General features: G+C 52.3%; 1 protein-coding gene across 3 annotated transcripts in view; it reads right to left on the reverse strand.

Moving 5' to 3' along the window:
- Nucleotides 1-526: 526 nt before the first annotated feature.
- Nucleotides 527-18,519, reverse strand: part of Fam178b (family with sequence similarity 178 member B) — an 85,927-nt gene continuing 67,934 nt past the window's right edge. For all 3 annotated transcript variants that reach the window (XM_032899512.1, XM_032899511.1, XM_032899513.1), the window contains 4 exons: nt 16,498-16,623; nt 2,653-2,730; nt 2,175-2,327; nt 527-840 (listed from right to left, as the gene is read on the reverse strand). In XM_032899512.1, the coding sequence (XP_032755403.1) occupies nt 808-840; nt 2,175-2,327; nt 2,653-2,730; nt 16,498-16,623 (390 nt within the window). In that variant the 3' untranslated portion in view covers nt 527-807. The remainder of the gene's footprint in view (nt 841-2,174; nt 2,328-2,652; nt 2,731-16,497; nt 16,624-18,519) is intronic.

Raw genomic sequence — 18,519 nt, forward strand, 5'->3', positions numbered from 1 at the left:
GGGGGGGCCGGACTGCTGCTAGAGGTACAGAAGGACCCACTTACTCCTCTAGGGGTTCAGATCAAGGACATGGAGATAAGCAAGAAGAGATTAGGGCCCAGGAAACTGATCTGGAGACAAGGCAGAGAAAGAAACAGGAGGATCCAGGGCTGTCTTTTCCCTACTCCTAACTCTAGGACGTTGGCTTCAGAGCTCAGCTCTAAATTGAATTAAGCAAAACCGCAGCCCTGATCCACCATCCTCTCCGTATAGTGTCCCTAGCAGGGTGAGGTAGACCCAGACAGAGTCCAGGTAATTGTTCCTCATCCAAGAGTGTCCAGGCTCCAGAAATTCTGGTCACTGCACTGTGGACGAATCCTAGAATCACTGAGTCCTTGAGTGCAAGAGGTGGGTCCTAGGCCCCAGTCACATGACCTGAGGTGAACCCTGTAGTGGCTGGATTAAGCAGAGGTGAGTCTTCTGTCAGGCTAGGTGCTGGGCATGAGCCCTCAGGGTAGGGATGGAAGGAACACTCTGGAACCACGGATGCTGGAAACAACACTTTAATTTGTACAAATGAACATCATATTCAAGATGGGCAGAGAAAGCAGGGTGTGGGAAAGACAGTAGCCAACAGAGAGGGCTCGGGAGAGAAAAGACAACCGGGCCCTCAAGGGAGGGAGCTCATGGGCAGGATGGTCAGGGACACAAGGACCCTGTGCTGGGTAGTGGCAGTCGTCTAGCTTCCCTGCATGCCAGGCTGACTCTGGCTCCACTCTTCTCCTACAGTTCTCTTCCAGAGCCTTGGGCCACTTGTCTCTTGTCTCTTTAAATGTCTTTCCAAGGGCTGAAGTACTGGCCCTGTGAAGAAGAGAAAGGAGCCTGTAATGGCCCAGCCCCAGTACCCCCTCTATCCACAGGCCTCTGTACTGATGACATCCATTCTCAGGCTATCCCAGAGGTCTCCTTCATACCAGGTACTGTAAGACCTTTAAGACTCAGAGTCTAGACACAGTAGGTCAAGAGGCAGTGCCTAGAAGGCTCAGCCAGGGTCTCCTCTGCCTAACGCTAAGGTCCACGGAGTATGGAGGAAGATGCTGTCTATGTAGACTCAGTCAAGCTTTAATTGCTTCCTCTTTGTGACAAACAATGCTTCCCACCAGAGGCCAGTGGGATCCATTTCCTGGGGATCAGGGTGAAGTCTGAGTTCCAGCTTTCTTTTTCTCAGGGACTTGCGAAATTTGAGCACCAAGCCACAGCCTGTGGCCAGTGTGTCAGCCTCAAGTCAGGGGTTAAAGGGAATTGTAAGGGAGGAGTCAGGGAGACAGGCAAGTGAGGAGCAGAGTCCAGCTGTCTCCACTAAGGGCTTGGGAGCTCATGGCCAGCCCAGCAGGCACTGCTTGTTGGAGAATTAGGGGTGGAGGGAGTGTGCAGATGGGGCCGCTCTGTGCCAAGGAGTGGCGCTGGCTATGAGCCCTCATCCTCACATTCTCTCAAGCTGCCTGCATGATGGGGCAAGCTATTGACCCAGGAGCCTCTAGATTGCCCATCTGTAAAATGAGTTTCTACCCATCCCTGCTTCATGAATGTTCTTCAGGTTCCTATAGAAAAAGGTCTTCTGTAAACTTTAGCTATAAAATGTTACTACCTAGATGATCTGAAGCAATTCCAGGGATAGAGATTACTCCCACAGAAATGAGAGTGGATGCTGGGCACGTGGAGGAGGGACGGCGCACATGCTAGCATGCATGAGGCCCTGGGTTCAAGTACTCTCCCTGTGCTCCTTCAAAAAAAGCCAACCAACAAACAAAAACAAAAACACAGAGCAGTCTGGGAAATGCTCTTAACACAGCAAGAAGCCATCTGAGGTCTACAGGACAAGTGGACAGGGGGTGGACAACAGCTGCTACCTCGAGTGCCCCTTCCTGGCTGTTCAGCTCTCCCGGGCTGTGTTTTTTTTCGCATTTATTAATAAGCAGGCCTCCCCGTGTTCCCTTCTGCATCCCTCCCTGGGTCCTGGATTAGGAATGAAGGTCCCGGGAGACATCCCCACCCTGCATCATGCTTGCCCATCCCACCCTCTCCCTTTGGAGTCCAGCAGCTGCAGTGGGGGTGGATGTACTGCTGGATCTGCCAAGTCCTGCTCACTGACCACTTCCCTTTCCTCCCAGGTCTAGGGGATTATGGGACACCACCTGGGGCTGACAGTGGGCCAGCAAGTCCTGCCAGCGGATGTAAGTCTGGGTAGCCAGGTCCTTGAGTTTGGTCCGGTGCATGGCCTGGGGGCTCTCCCGGATATGGGTGCTGATGTGGCGGTCCAACTGCATGCACAACAGCTGCAGCTCACCCTGAGGAGGAGGAGGAAGAGGAGGAGAGGCATGGCATAGCCAGGCTTAATCTAGAGGCCAGGGCAAGGAAGAGAGCTAAGTCAGAAAGGAGGGGATCTCTGAGTGTCTGCTGGGAAGCTGGAGTGGGAAGGGCAGTTTCTAGGAACTGGGCCATCATCCCTTGGGAATGGCTTTTGGGACATGGTGGGAGGAGGAGGCCCTGGCAACCCTCGCCACTTCTTTCTTGGCCTCTCATCTGCAGTTCCTGAGGGAAGGCTGGCTCTACCCTGGGTGGCTGCTACTGACCATCCAAGCCTTTCTTGCTCCAGCATCTTGGGAGACTCACCCACTGATCGGGAGTAATGTCCTGGCTACTGACCACGACCCCAGCCAGTGTCAGGAGGCTGTGGCACAGATAGCAGACCTGGGGAGAGAGAGCGAGAGCACAACAAGGATGCTTTCCTGACTCCTCCTGAGCCTGTGAACATCCCAACCTCCTAGCAGCAGCAGCAGCAGCAGCAGCTTCTAGGAAAGCATCTTCAAGGAGGGCCTGCATGGGCAGAACTTGGCAGCACTGTCTCAGAGCTGTGACTGTCCCAGTAGCATGTACCCAAGACCCACATTTCTTCTAATTAATGACTGTCCCCAAATGGCTTCTGAAAAAGAAAGAATCCTTGCCACTCGGAAAGCCATACCCCCTATGCCTTATCCTGGGACTCCAGAAACAGCAGAAGCCCAGAGGGTCTGTACCCTCCCCACCTCTGCACAGCCCGTTGGCTAAGTCATCCACACTTGTGTTCAAGGACTGAGGTGACACTATCCCTTATGCCACCTCTAGGTCCCCATCTTTTAAATGTGACTCACAGCGGATAAGCACCTGCACAAACCTAGACATGCACCTTTGACAGTCAGTCCTGATGACAGACAGGAAGATGGCGAGGGAGGGGAGGCCAGTAGGAGCAGTGTGCAGCATGCTGCCTCCACTCAGTCCGCTGCCCTCACGGTTGCCACTGGACACTTCAGAGATCAAAGGCCATGTGTGAGAGGCCATACCTGGAGTCCCTAACTCAGAAGCTAAAGCAAGGAGATCATATTACAAGTTCAAGGACAGCCAATGCTACTGCAAAGACCGAATCTCAAAAAATGAAAGAAACAAATACAGCAACAATGAACACAGACAACAGAAAGAGGAAGAAAATTAGGACAGTTGCCAATTCTACTGGATAAGAAAAGGATTAGCCCATGACGCCCTTGAAATCTCTATCAGAGATATTCACTTAGGGGACATCTGCCTGCTATACAGAGTAAATGAACTGTGTAGTTCCTGATAGACAGAGTTACTGACACCAGGCAGCCTGCTCTTGTTACTGTGGACCACAGTCTGCAGGTACACTGTGGCCCTTCCCCTCTGTCCCTTTACATCTAAGACAAGGAGAGTGGCTGCACATCTGGGCCTGGGGCACATCTGCCATCCTGGGGTGAGGAGACGGAAGAGCCAAGCCCTGGGATGACCAGGAAGCGCCAGGGACCTTTCTGGATGACTTCCTTGCCCTTTGGATGACCAGACAGCGGCCAAGAAAGGACTGCAACAGTCTTTTTGCATGGACCAAGGGCCCTCCCCAAGACCCACTTGTGGAGGTGTGCAACTCGGAGCCATGGACTAACTTCTTTTTTTTTTTTTTTTTTTTTATTAACTTGAATATTTCTTATATACATTTTGAGTGTTATTCCCTTTCCCGGTTTCCGGGCAAACATCCCCCTCCCCCCTCCCCTTCTTTATGGGTGTTCCCCTCCCCATCCTCCCCCCATTGCCGCCCTCCCCCCAACAATCTAGTTCACTGGGGGTTCAGTCTTAGCAGGACCCAGGGCTTCCCCTTCCACTTGTGCTCTTACTAGGATATTCATTGCTACCTATGAGGTCAGAGTCCAGGGTCAGTCCATGTATAGTCTTTAGGTAGTGGCTTAGTCCCTGGAAGCTCTGGTTGCTGGACTAACTTCTTGAGACCAAATATTCCCTGTGGAGAAATGCCACCGGGTGCCCAGCAGCAGTCCTTGCCTTGCTTCAGACCAGCAGAAGAGCCAAAGCCTCTTGGGGGCCTGACTCTGCAGATAGACCTACTAGGTGGCAGTGAGGAGTTCTACACGTGACAGGTCCAAAAGAAACAAAGCCAACAAGCGTGGGCCTCCAGGAGGGCCATCACGGGGGAGGCAATAGCCAAGTTTCTCAAACTGGGCTCCTGCCCACTGCTGCCACCTCCTCTGGGCTGCCCCCGGAGTCCTCAGTAGACCCCCTTTGTTCTATAGCCTCAGGCCTGTGCACCCCAACTGTCTAAGTCAACTTATAAAGCAGTTTCATTCAGAGCAAGGAGCTTTGGGAGGCATTGAATGATTTGCTTAACAAATACCAAATCTCAGCTTCCCAGTAGACTAGAGAGGGAATGAGTCCTTCTGACTCTGGACAGATTGTGGTGGGGGCCTCAGAGAGGAAGTGACTAAGCCAGAGTGGGCCTCAAAAGGACAGGATTTGAGGCAAAAAATGGCCCTAAGGGGGCAGAGGCAGGAGATTACAACACCAGACAGATCCTGAGGGCTGATGCTAGAGGCAGGCAGGCATAGGGAGGGGGCAGGGCTGGTCAGCCAGGTAGCCCGCAGGGCTGGAATTGGGTGAGGGAGGGCATGGCTTGGGGGTGGGGCTGGCAGCAGAGAGGGTGAGGAGCTGAGGAGCACTGGGTTGTTGATGGCTGATTAGAGGTGTGTCTTTTATATTCCTATTGCTGTCCTCTGTATAGCAAGTCGTGTCTGTCTGTCTGTTTGCACTAGAAACTAAACTCAGCTTACATATGTAAAGCACACACTCTTCCATGAGCTGCATCCTCAGCCCACATCCTCCTTTTCCCTCAGCTATGAATACGGGGTGGAGGGGGTGGGGGGTGGATAGAGAGATGGCAGCGGCCAGCACCCCAGGTAGAAGGTTCACACCTATAACTCCAGCTCCAGGAGATTCCGATGCCTTTAGCCTCCTTGAGCACATGTACTCTACTCATGTGGACATTCCCCACCCCAACACACACACACACACACACACACACACACACACACACACACACACGCACACACACACACACACACGCACTATAACCTATATAAGTAAACAAAGAAAAAGAGATCACGATATTGGGAGCAAGGTGGTGGGCAGTACAGGGAAGGACAGAAAGAAAGAGGGGATGTAATTGTATTTTAATTTTTAAAATAAAAATATGTTAAATAAATAATAAAAATATTTTTTAAGTGGCTACTTCTGGCGACTAGGGATATAACTCATTTAGTACAGTGCTTGCCTAGCATGCAGGGGACCTCAGGGACAATTCCTGCCACCCTAAACCTGGGCCTGGTGTCACATGCCTGTAATCCCAGCACGCCTTAGAGGATCAGAAGTTCAAAGTCATCCTTAGCTACACAGTAAGTTCAGGGCTGGACTGGAGTAAAATCTGTATAACAGATTTCACTGATAGAATCAGACACAACTGAATTTGTGGAAGTTTTTTTTAGTGGGACCCTGACTACTTTAATTGAGCCTAACAGGGTTAAGAATAAGAAAGGAACATGGCCTTGGAAAGAAGTTAAGGCCCCTTAGTGACAACAAAGCATCAAGGTGAGAAGCAGGAGAGGATGCCCGAGAACGTCCGAGGGCAGAGGGGCTGGGGGTGGTGGGGCTGGGGGCAGGCCTAGTCTTGGAGGACTGGGTACCATCCCAGCTCCAGAGACCTCAGATGACTACAGCAGCAGAGGGGGAGGATCTAGTGTCTCCTCACCTCTCAGACCTTTCTCTTGTAAATGCCTTTCTCCGGCATACCCCACCCTACCCAGACTGACCCACCCAGAGTTCAACTATGGAGGCCTGTGCATGATCTGGGTGGCGGGGCTTAGCTACCCGGAGCGGGCGGAGGCTTGGAGGGCAGGCTGTGGGCTCCCAGGCATGTCCTGGAGGAAAGGCTACCAGCTAAGTGCCCTGTGCATGGGGTTCACTAGGAAAAGCAAGCAGTGCACAGCTCAGTTTCACAACAGTCCTCACTGCTGATTCCCATAACTTTATCTTCTAGGGAAACCGCAGATTAACTACTCTGAGGTGTGTTTGTGTGTTTGGTCTTGTTGGGGGAGGAGGGATAGGGTGTTCGCCAAATTCTCTAAGCTGTTTCTCCAAAGTAAAAGTCCAAACGCACACCAGTCTTGGGCTTGCTGTGTTTTCCCCTTACAAGAGCAGGCCCTTTAACAGACTCTGACTTGGAAGGCTCAGGACTCCAACTCAGGACAGGCAGATGCTTGGGTCCCCTGCTGGGAGGGAGGGGGAGGTCTGGCCTTGGGGTGTTGCTCAGTGCTAGAACCCTGGTCTGGCAAAGGTAAGATTCTCAGTTCCATCCTTAATCCTGCTAAAACAAGAGTAGAGTGGCTCATGCCTTTGAGCACATTTGAGAGGCCGAGCCAAGGACTACACAGTGAGAGCCTGTCTTAAGGAAACAAACTCCTGCTATGTGTATAATCCTAGCACTGGGTAGGTGAAGGAGCAAGTTGAGTTCAGCTTCCAATACATAATAAGTTTTAGGCAAACCTGGGCTACTTAAGACTCTGTCAACACAAACAAACAAACAAACAACTAAAAGCTGGGCGTTTGTGACTCACATCTTTAATGCCCGAGCACTGGGGAGGCAGAGGCAGGCCAGTCTGATCTACCGAGTGAGTTCCAGGACAGCCAGGGCTACACAAAGAAACCAAACTAACAAACAAAGCCAGCTTTCAGTGTGGACACGGCCATGTCTAGCCTTTGTCTCCCCTTACTTCCTCAGGACATGCAGGTGAAGGTCTCACTTGTGGAGGCAGAGTGGCTGGTTCCTCTGTGTCAGTCAGGGAAGCCAATCGTTAGCAGGAGCTAGGGGCTGCTCTGAGCCTAGAGCAGGCAGAACCTTAGACCCTTCCTCTAAATGTCACTACCTGGGGACCCCCGAGGTGGTTAGGGATATAGAGTAGGAGCAGGATGTATGTGAAGTGAACAGCCAGAGTAGAGAGCTACATTTTCCTGTCCCAGTTACCTGTTCTGTCCCAGCTGCCACTACAGAGACTTAGCAGGAAGCAGTGGCCAGAGGTGTGGACATGGGCTTTGTCTCTCTACCTTTAGGGACACAACTGGTCTTCCTCCAATTCCATGGGAGGTCCTATCAGTTTGTGTGCATGTGTGTGTGTGTACCCAGGGTGGGAGGTATAACTACTCCCCTCCATGACAGTGGGGCTGTGATGCCCAGGCCTCAAACCTCGCCTGGAGCAGCAGGGCCTCAGTCAGCTTAGGAGCCCGGCCCCTGCTGCAAGAACATGGATCCAGGCTGGGAAACCACAATGGGAAAGAGATCGGGAAATCTTAGCCAAGGACTCAGAGGTCAGAGGCAGAGGAGGAAGAACAGGGCGTGCCTGGGCTCAGTACTGACAAGCTAAGGCAGTATGTCCCTGGGTCACATTGCCAGCAAGGCCTTTGCTTCCACTTCCTGGGTCTCTCCCCAGAGTCTGGTGGCAGGGCTCTTCCCAGAAGCTCTCTGTGGCATGTCTCATTCTGGCCCTCCTCCAAAACAAGGACCCAGGGATGAAAGGATCCCAGGGCACGACACCCAGCAGGCAGCAGGCAGGGAGCACCTCTCGTCATCCTCCAGTTAGTTCCGATCTCAGCAACTGCTCCTTAAGTCTCATGGGCCAAGTGGAACTCATTTGCAAGATTTTGTCAAATGAGACAAAGGGAACATGGGTGGACATTTCCCAGGAGCTTCAACCTTTAGGAAATCCCCTGCTAGCTGATGCCAAGGAGGGGAGGCTGGGTTACTGACACCGAAGGGAAGAAGGGAAAAGGGGGTTCCCAGGAAGCCACTCTCTCTAACTCTAAAGCAGCAGCATAGTCTCTCCCACCTCAGGTCATGCCGGAGGATGTAGTCTTACCCCGGAGTCTTTAAATGGAACCCTTTCCTCAGAGCCTGCTGGGCAGAAGGGGACAGCAGTCTCATGGGCAAGAAGACTCTAGAAGCAGGTCAAGCCGGGCTCTAGGCAGCTGCTAGGTAGGGAGGAACTGGGGAGAGCTGAGGCTAGGCCAGGAATACTGAGGAGGAACTGGGGAGAGCCGAGGCTAGCCCAGGAATACTGAGGAGGAAGGATGAGAGACGCACGGGCGGTAACTCTCTAAGCCATGCTGCTGCGGCCCAGGCTGCACCTGCTCAGCAGCTCCAGGATGCCAGGACTATCTCCTGTTTCTGCCTCTGACATCACGGGCCCCGGCTGGTGGCTACCCTGGGGAACATGCATTCATCTCCAAGGTTAGAGGCCCAGCCCAGCCTGACAACCGATCCCAGAAGAATCCTGCACTAAGTGCCACTCCTGCCTCGATGTGGGTCCTCCCGGGTACGGATGAGCACACTGGCTGAAGATGAGCTCTAGAAGCTGCGCTGACCCTTAGGCCACCTGTGGCGAGAGGTAGACTATGATTCATTTGCCCTTTAAAATTAAATTTAAAATCCAGTATCACAGCATCCTGACGTACAGAGGGGATGTACAGAGAAGGCCTGGTAACCCTATGTCTCTATGGCATATGTGTAAGCTCAACTTTGGCTAGATACCCAACATGTCCAGTGAGGGAAAAGTCTAGCAAGAAACAGATGTCTGGGTTCTTCCTCTTCATCAGGAAACACTGTGTGAGTGTGTGTGTGTGTGTGTGTGTGTGTGTGTGTGTGTGTGTGTGTGTGTGTGTGTGTGTGTGTGTGTGTGTGTGTGTGTGTGTGTGTGTGTGTGTAACTGTTCTAAATGGGGACGACAGTGAGAACAGAAGTCCCTGGATATCCTAAAGACAGGACATAGGCCCAGCTATTTCTGTGTAGATGGGGTCCATAGGCCTGTGCTCCAAGGACATGGCTCATGTGTTCCTCCTGGGGTTGGGCAAACAACAACAACATCATTGATCCTGAATAATCCTCAAGTAGGGCTACTCACAGGCCCAAGCCAAGAGTTTCAGCTCAAGGAGAGAAGAGGGCTCTAACTATCTCAGGAGTCCTCAAAAGGACATGTGTGTTTCTGAGTATGCCTTATCTGGATACTGGCACTTTGCACCTGCTATCTTATCTATAAGACATTATTTCTTCTCTGTTCTATGTGCAAACCTTACAAACTGCTCTCCTCCTCCATTCGGCTGCAGGTCCATGGCAGGCACTAGATCAGCAACCAAGCAGACATCTGTTCTGAAAGAAAAGCTGGCTTCCAGAGTGCCTCTGCCCAGGACAGGGCATTGGCCACTAGCCCTAGCAAGTAGGAAGTGATGAGGACACATGATTAACTGCTAGGAAATGAGACGTGTGACATAATACCCTCCATAGCCCAGAGTCCCTGAAGATGCAGGGTCAAGAGGCCAGGCAGCAGACGTCACAGCATAGCCTGCCAGATTCACCACTGGGTAGGGCTAGGCCACCCTATTCTCGAAGCGAAAGTGATGGGCCATACGGGTGGGTGGAGCCCTGAAAATGGAACAGGGATGAGGCCACTCTAGGGTGAGAGGGGACAGACTGGCAGCATCTAGACAGGAACAGGATGTCCGGCTCAGCTGATGGGAACAACCGCTAAATGAAAAGTTGCTCTTAGGACCAGCTGGGTCCGGAGCAGGAGGCGGGAGGTATCTTCCCAGGGTGCTGGAAGATCTGAGAGGCCCAGGATGTACCCATATGTTATTTCCACCCCCAACATCTCCTCACAGTGTGAACCTGCGCTTGTTCTAACTTCCCAGAAAATGAGGTTTGAGCCTTCTCACAGTAGGATCCTCTTGTAAGTTCCACCTCAACTTTGAGAGTGGACCCTAAGGGGTTTCTGTTTCTGCTCTGAGGACTGGGTGGGAGCTGGGAAGCTTCAGCACAGGAGGCAGGGGTGGGACATAATCTCCAGGAAGGCTGAGGGCATGTGCTGAAGTGCTGCTATCCTGACAGTTGAACCAGGGCCTGTCTCCCTAGGGAGGAACCTCAGGGATATGAGCAAAGCCTCGGGAGAGTGGTCCCACCCTGCCCACCCTTCTCTCTGGGTTCCTGGGGTGGGGGTAGGGCAAGTAAGATGACAGGCAGCTGCTTCTCCAGCTGGGACCAGAGACCCTGATCCCACGGGAATCTAGACAGAAAGTCTAGCTCTGCCCAGGCCCTCTCTAGCTACAGGAGTCTACGTATGTGATTGTGTGAGAGTCCAGGCTTACACATGTGCATGCTTATCAGCGTGTGGGCCTGAGGGCATGGGTGAGCATGTGGAGCCCTTCGAGGAATAACTAGGAATGGCCATCTGTAAAGAGAGCTGGTTTCTCTCAAAGCCCATGACAGAAGAACAGGGCGTACTGCACAGCCCAAAGTTTCTAGGTACCTAGGACATACCCCTTCCTTTGTAAGAGTGGCCTAGCTTCCTGTCCCCTACATTTAGGCCAAACTGTTCCATGGTGGTGTCTACAGAGTTGACTCCAGCAGAATACATGTGACCTGGACTAGCCAATCATGGTCCATGCCAAGCCAGTGAGACTTGACTCTGGGACAGATGCTCTTTCTTTACTCCTGGCCAGGGTGGCCAAGAAAAGGAGGTCAACCCAGGGTTTTCCACAAAGGCAGCAGGGAGCCTCTCTGGGAATGCACCATAGGGTAGACCAAGCATGGGGAAAGTGAAGCAGGTTTTGTGACACTGTGCATGTAACCTTGGGTTCACTTAAGCCTGGGTCATCTAAAGAGGTCCAGCAAGGACAAAGAGAAGGGACTGAAGGGGTCAAAGACAGACAGCAGGCAGCAGGCAGTAGCTGAAATGCAGCACTTAGCATGTGCTCCTATGACTGATTCAGGCCTGGTGAAGAGAAGCAGCAGCAGCCAGGCTGGGTGCGGAGCTGGTGGGAAGGGTCCCTGGCATGCCTTACTTCTGCTTAGGCTGGGCATTTCAATGGAGGCCTGGGGCTAAGGTTGACTTGGGACCCAGCCTCGAAGGGAGTATACACAAGTCACAGGGTATGTGAACTGTTAGGACCCCCAGGTCCAACAGACAGGAAGTAGAAGATGGGAAGATGCGACAACAAGGCCATCAGCATTCAGGGCGCTGGGGTTTCATCTCAGGGCTGTAGGTGATGGGGGCAGAGGCTCTAGGTAGCCAGGTAGTTTGAGTATAACAGGTCTGAAGGCAATCTACAGAGCGCCCAAAGAAATGGAGACCCTCAGGTAAGAACAGCAGGACAAGCTGAGGAGTTACTTGCTGGAAAGGAACCCTAAGGGTCCTCAGAGCCCTGTGCTGACTGGGGTGAAGGAAAGAGCAGGCCAGCCCTCCAGCTGGCTGGGCTTGAATAAAAGCTCCCTGGACCCCACCCTGCCTCCTGGGCTTCACTCTGTCCCTGCAAGCCTGGCTCTTGTTCTTACAAAGAACCCTGATTTCTGGGAACCAAGCAAATCTGGTCTGGGCCCGGGCCCTGCTGGTCTACAGGTTCCTAGACTTGCATGTAGTTTAAGTCTCCTACAGGGTCAGCTTCTTGGAGGCCCAGGTTTCTGACAAAATACAGCTGATGCTCCTCATTTTGGAGGAAGGAAGATGGAACAGAAGAACCACAAGCCAGCCAGGGAAGAACCAAGGAGTCTTCATGTCTATTTTCTGTTCCTCAAATCCAGTTTCCTCCCAGCTCTCCTAACTCTGGCCTGACCCAAGTTTACAGCACTGTATGTGTGGGCCAACTACTGAATTTTCAGGTGACAAAGTGAGGAGAGGCTCCAGGATCCACTTGTCTTTGAAGATGACACAGGTTCAAGCCAAGCCCCAGAGAATAAAGGTCCCCTTGTTGGGGTTAGAAGTATCAGCAAGAGGCCAGAGGCGAGCATAGAGATGCCAGAGGGCAGCAAACCCTATCTTGTCCCTGCAGTGAGAGTGGGCCTCTCCCCACCACAACCTCCCATTAAAGCAGTTCTTGGCAAGGTCAGCCAGCACAGGCACAGGGACAGACTGCTGCAGTCTACAGTTGCAGCAGAAAAAGCAGCAAAACTTGTTCACCAAGTCTCTCAACACACCTGGCACACCACAAGGGTTTACAGGAGATACACAGAGCACTTGCACACAAACACATGGCAGGCCACACCCTCCACACAGGCTGGCAGACACACACCTCTATAGAGTTGCAGCTGGCTGGAGCCTATCCCCAGCATCACCCACATTCAGGAGCACACCCTACCCCCATAAAATCATTTCTTTGCAAACACTGCTCCTCCATAAACAAGCTTTCTCCAGGCTTCTGCAGCACACAGCAGCCTGGGAGTGAACCTTACACAGTGAGCGCACCTGCAGGAGCTGACCAATGTCAGTAAGTCCTCAGTGAGTCCTCAGGGAGCCTCAAGCTGCCATCCTTGGAAGGCATCCACTGACACACTGAGAGGAGGCACATGTGGGGTGGGGGGGTGGGGATGAGGGTGGGGGTAGGTGAGGCAGGCTCCCAGTGCCAAGTTATCCCAGGCCTCCTTATCCTTAGTTTTCATTCCACAATGGAAGACAGTTTTAACTAACTAGAGAAATACTCCCATCCTATCATCAAGATTCTGGTTCCCTATACCTTCCATATCTCTAACAGGGGGAAAAATTCCCGTTAATACAGCATCCTGGCTGTGAGGTAGTTCAGTAGCAAGCATATGCCTAGCATGTGACCAGGCATCATGACACTCAGCAGTGTCAGAGAAAAAGTACAAGTATGTATGTCTACATGTATATATGTATGTATCTATACACTTATGCATATAAATGTAAATGTATACACGCATAGCAACAGACACTGGAGAAAAGCAAAAATGAGCTGGAAGCTGTGGTGAAACACAAGGGCAGATCGAACAAGACCAAACATCAGCCATCTCTGTAAAAGCGAATGGGTCCCAACTCAGCTCGATAGAACTAGGCCACATCTGGCCACATGCAGATGACACTTACCATGGCTCAAAGCAAATACCCCAGTAAAGTCTGGTGCTGCATTGGAAGGCTGAGCTGGTCGACTGGAGGAGAAAACTGAGTCAAGTTATGCAATGTTTGTCTGCCTGCAGCCAGAAGGCCAGTCTCACAGAGGCCTGGGAAGGAGCTGTCTCTGGCAGAATCATGTCCTTGGGCCAAAAGGAAGCACTGGGAAGCCAGCCCTCCCGTTGTTATACTCTCCTCTTTGTAAACACTGTCATCTTCCACCTGCTGCTGACAGGACGCCTGCCTTAGTTAGTTGCCAGGCCCCAAGCATCTTCTCACCTAGATGTTTACCCTTACCCTGGGTAAACCCAGCTCAAATCAGGTGAGCCTAGGGCATAGATAGCCATCGAGGAGATCAGCTCTCTATATAAATATTTTGAGCTGGTGTCTTGTTATGCTGTCTGAGCTGGAACTGAACTCATGGGAATAAGAGTTAACCCCCACCCCCAACCCCCAGTTCCTTGAGTAGCCTGGACTACAGGTTCTAGGCACAGTTTAAAATGTTGAGCCCTCTAATCATCTAAAGTTCCATCTCAATTTTTTGGTACTGCAGAGGCTTGAACATGTGACTTTATTTATGTAAGCCAGGTAAGCATGCTACTACTGAGTTAGGCTCTGGCCTGCCACAGAAAGCCTTACTTTCCAAGCGTAATTTTGTATGTGCTAGTAGCACGTAAGTGACTTTGACCCTGCTAGGACAAACAGCCTGCTTGGGAACCCAGCCTGCCCCTGCCTCTAGTGCAGCTCTCACTCCTCCTCCCTGCCCCCACAGAGTGGAAGCCAGCAAGCAAGCAGTTGCTTCTTTTGTTCAAGTACTTGGTGGTTTGCTTTCCCAGGCAGGAACCTTACTAACTTATAATTACCAACAATGCCCTGTGATTGGCTCTCTCATTACCCAAGGTAATACTTCTCAAGTCCAGGGTTCCATAAATGCTTGTGGTCTTAATGATACAAGGATATTAAGAGACCGGGGGTGGGGGTGGGGGCTGCTGTAAAGGCAGAGAGAGGGCAGGAGAGCAGAACAGAGCAGAGTGGGGGAGGTGGAACACATTCATTTGTTCAGTTTTTCATTTAGTGCAAAAACCATGAGTGCTGAGACATACAGCTGTGCCCATAATCCAGACGGACAGCCAGATGTGCAAAGGGACAACAGTGGGACAGAGGGACAACAGTGGGACAGAGGGACAAAAGGAGGAGGGTTAGCCAGCCTGTGGCAGAGAGGAGGTGGGGAGAGCAGAGAAGAGCCTGCAGACGTGTCTATTTGCAGGACTGGGGTAGGGCTGTGACCCCTGCAGCTCAGGGCAGGAAATCTCCCAGACAGGAGTGAGTTTAGCACGGGATAGGCAGAAGCTCAGCATGGCTGCCCCAGAGGCTGAGAAGAAGCCATCTCCTTCGTGTATGATCACCTCCAGTTGACCTGAACTCTGGCCTCAGTTTCCCCACTGCACTCAAGAAGAAAAACAGCAAAGACTGAGCTCTGGGGATGAAAGGCTGCTCCATCCCAGACCACCACTCCCTGTAAACTTGGGCGGATGACGCCGCTGCTGCTCGTTTTGGCTGCTGAGTAGCCCCACTGCATCTTTGAAGATGAAACACGCTCTGCCCTAATGAGGAGTCAGTCGGCTGAGGTGGGTGGGACCTGGTCACCTGCCTGGCTCCTCCCAGGACCACAGCACTCAGTCCAGGCACAGGCCTGGAGCCACGTCACACTTCTCTCTATCCTAGCAATCCACGAGACCCCATGGGCACCATGCACACATCAGCTGTCCCTGCTGCCCTTCCCTGCTTGCCTCTGCCCTCGGGTGCTTCACTAAGGTAAAGATGAAGGGGAGCCCAGAGGCTCTACCGTGGTCTTGGCTGCAGCAGGGGCTCTGGAGCTGCCCCATGCCCTGACTATTGTCCCCACCTGCCCACTACGCTCTTTGCTTTGGGGCACTGAGCACCCAGATGGGCTGCTCTCCTCTTCCCCAGCTTTAAGACAAAACTCATGACCTCTAATGGCAATCAAGGAGGGAGAGGTGTTATGCATAAAGCCTTCACAAAGGATCCCACAGCCTGCTTCTCCCATCCAGTGACTACTACATACACACCTTCTGTGATTGCTCCAGCAGGCCAGAAATGTGGTGAGCCCTGTGGAAGCCTGGGGCCTGGGGGGGGGAGCCACACCCCTGTTGGGTGAGGCTGTAGCCTGACCCCCAAGGCTCCTTCCTGGAAGCCAGACAGTGTCTGCTCAGGCAGCCCAGACGTCAGCCTTGTCTTCCTTTTTCCTCTACTCCTCTTCTCTAGTATCCAGCTCTGGTCGACTACCTACCTAGAGGCTGACCCAGACTCTTTTCTAGAGCCCTCTAAGCTCACTGGAAAACATCTGGCAAAAGAAGAGGGACATTCAGGTGGCACCCACCTTCTGGGGAGATTGTCGCCTCATAAAAGCACTGATAGGAATCCTATGGTAAAGATAGCACACCCTGCACATTCTGGAAGGGGAGCGTGCACCTGGGGATTATCCCATCTTCTTAATGGCTCATTTGTGTTCATTAGGTAATTAACTCACTTATCTGATTCTCAGGGTGATGCCCAAAGGCTGGACTCCTGGACTGTTAGCACTCAACCTCAAAAGCGACATTTCTGAATCCCCACCTTCCTGAATTTAAAGACTCCTCTCTCCATTATTCATCCTGAGTCCCTAGGGATAGAAGAGCCCATGGAGATCCACTTGGAAGCCCTCATGCCCAGCTTGCTCCCTGCTCTGAAACTAACCCCAAGAATGCACATTCTGCTATTACTGATGCTCAACCTCCCCAGCCAGGGAACCTCAGTGCTCTTGACCTGCACCCAAATTTGGCTTTCAGGAGAGCTGTCAATGCTTGGAAGACCCGGGGGAAGGTCAACATTAGTGGAAATAAGCAGAGAGGCTGGGCAAAGCTCTGTTGTATGCCTGTGCCCACAACCTCACCTGCGCCTGCATGCACGGTGGGCACAGGTGCTAATTCAAGGGTTTGGAGAACTTCTGCATGCCTCCTCCTCACACAGTCGGCAGCCTGCTGGCCTCTGTCCTCCAGTGGCTTGTGGTTCTGGAAGGGCTAGCAGCCACAAGGCCTGCAGGCTGTGCAATGGGAATAACCCCACCCTCCCCACTAAATGGGGTAGCAGGGTGTTAGTGAAGGCAGGCAGGGCCTGAGGTGCTCACCTTGTGGTCTAGCTCGGCACTGGCCTTTGACTGTTGCCCTGGACTGGATGGCAAGGTTTCAGAGCCCAGACACTGCCTGAGGGATGATGGTCTCATGAGGCTGAGGAGCTGGCTGAGCAAGGCTAGCTGGGGAGGAAAAAGGAGACAGTGACTGAGTGAGCCCAAGTCCTCTCCAGGACACCAGGACACCCTCAACTCATGGCTGAGGCTCAGAACCCCAGCTTCTGGTCAGAACCCATCTCACTAGTGAGCTGTGTGACCTCTTAGACCTTGGTTTTGTTTTTTTGTTTTTATTTTTCCGGAGCTGGGGACCGAATCCAGGACCTTGCGTTTGCTAGGCAAGCGCTCTACCACTGAGCTAAATCCCCAACCCCAGACCTTGGGTTATTTGGCCCCTAAAACAGTCTACATCCCTTCTTCCTAGGAGGAGGGACATGTATATGGGCATGCGCGTGCGCGCGCGCGCGCGCGCGCGCACACACACACACACACACACACACACACACACACACGCGGTGATCCCTGTGATGAATTAGGAAGCTCCTCTAACATTTACAGGTTTATCGTAATTCCTTGGAAAACCAAGACTAAGAAAGAGATTCCCTCTGCCACTGAGCAGGACCTCAACCAATAGCACACTTTCCCCTGCATCCCTCTCCTGTCCCTTGGCTTGTGGCTGTGACATGTTCGATTTGCAGGAAGGGGACCATGTGTCCTTCTCAGCTACGCCTGCCTGTCCATCCTGTAAGCCGTGACCACAACTTCTCTGCCTGCTGTGCCTAAGTCCTCTTTATCCGTACCACACTCTTTCCTGTCCTGCAAATTCCTAATATTGAGTCTTTTAAGTCATAAGGAACTCACAACAGGAGAATCCCCCACAATATAACAGTGTCCACCAATACCAATAGCACTGTGTGTTTGAAACAAGGTCTCCTTTGTGTTCCAAGCTGGCCTAACCCTTGTGCGCCGCCCAGGCCCGCCCCCTGAGTGCTGGAGTTAGGAAGCTCGCACCACCACGCTTACCGTCCCTTTTTATTATTATTGCTGTTGTTGCTGCTGCTGCTGCTGCTGCTGTTGTTGTTGTTGTTGTTGTTGTTATTATTATTATTATTATTATTATTATTATTATTATATTTTTAGGTAGGGACCTGCCTGCCATGGTTTCTGGCTGGTCTGGTACTTCCTATGTGCATTAGGCTGGCCTCAAACTTCCAGTCATCTTCCTACTTCCGCCTCCTGAGTACCAGGATGTGTGCCTGGCCCAGCTCTCTTTTTCTTCTCCTAAAACACTGTATTATTTTCTTGTCTAACAAAATAACCAATAATCCACTCTTATCCAATATCTATATTCTCAGTCTCAGAAACATCCCCTCAGTTGGTCTGTTTAGATGGAGACTCCACATAAGGTCTGCAGGGGGTTTGGTCATGTGCTAATCTGCTAGGCACCCCACCTCCTGCTTCGCTTTGAAGACACAGCCCAGCACCGCCTAGTGAACCTGCAGCTAGTCCCTTCCTCTAGTTACCCCAAACTTGGGTTTGGGTAGTCTAGACAGGGCCCCAGCAAGGACTGCCCAGATGCTGGGCCATGGCTGGGTAGGCCCCAGTCCTCGCCATTCTAAAGCATCCATGTGCCACCCCAGGGATGGAAGGATGCAGATGAAGGCGCAGTGAGAGGGTAGCAAGAGGACAGACTGCTTAGATCTAGCAGGCGCAGTGTGGCTACAGGCAACAGGGCTGAGCCCCCAGCAGCGGGTGGCACAGCGCACCTGGCTTCCTCCTGTGACTCCCCCACCAGCACCTGTTCTGCACTTCAGTGCCCCCAACCTTGGAAGCCCTGGAGAGCAGCTGGGCAGGCAGGGAGGAGCAGGTGAGGGACTAGGAGTCAGACTGGCTTTGGCTCCTGGAAGGCGGCCAGGCCTTCTCTGCAAAGCGGAAAGGCGGCAGCAAAAAAGAGGGGAAGGTCTAGGCAGAAGCCGCTTCCATCTGAAGCAGCCACACTCAGAGCAGCACTGCCTTGCGCCC

This window comes from Rattus rattus, chromosome 4 (assembly GCF_011064425.1).
Source record: "Rattus rattus isolate New Zealand chromosome 4, Rrattus_CSIRO_v1, whole genome shotgun sequence".
Lineage (NCBI taxonomy): Eukaryota > Metazoa > Chordata > Mammalia > Rodentia > Muridae > Rattus > Rattus rattus.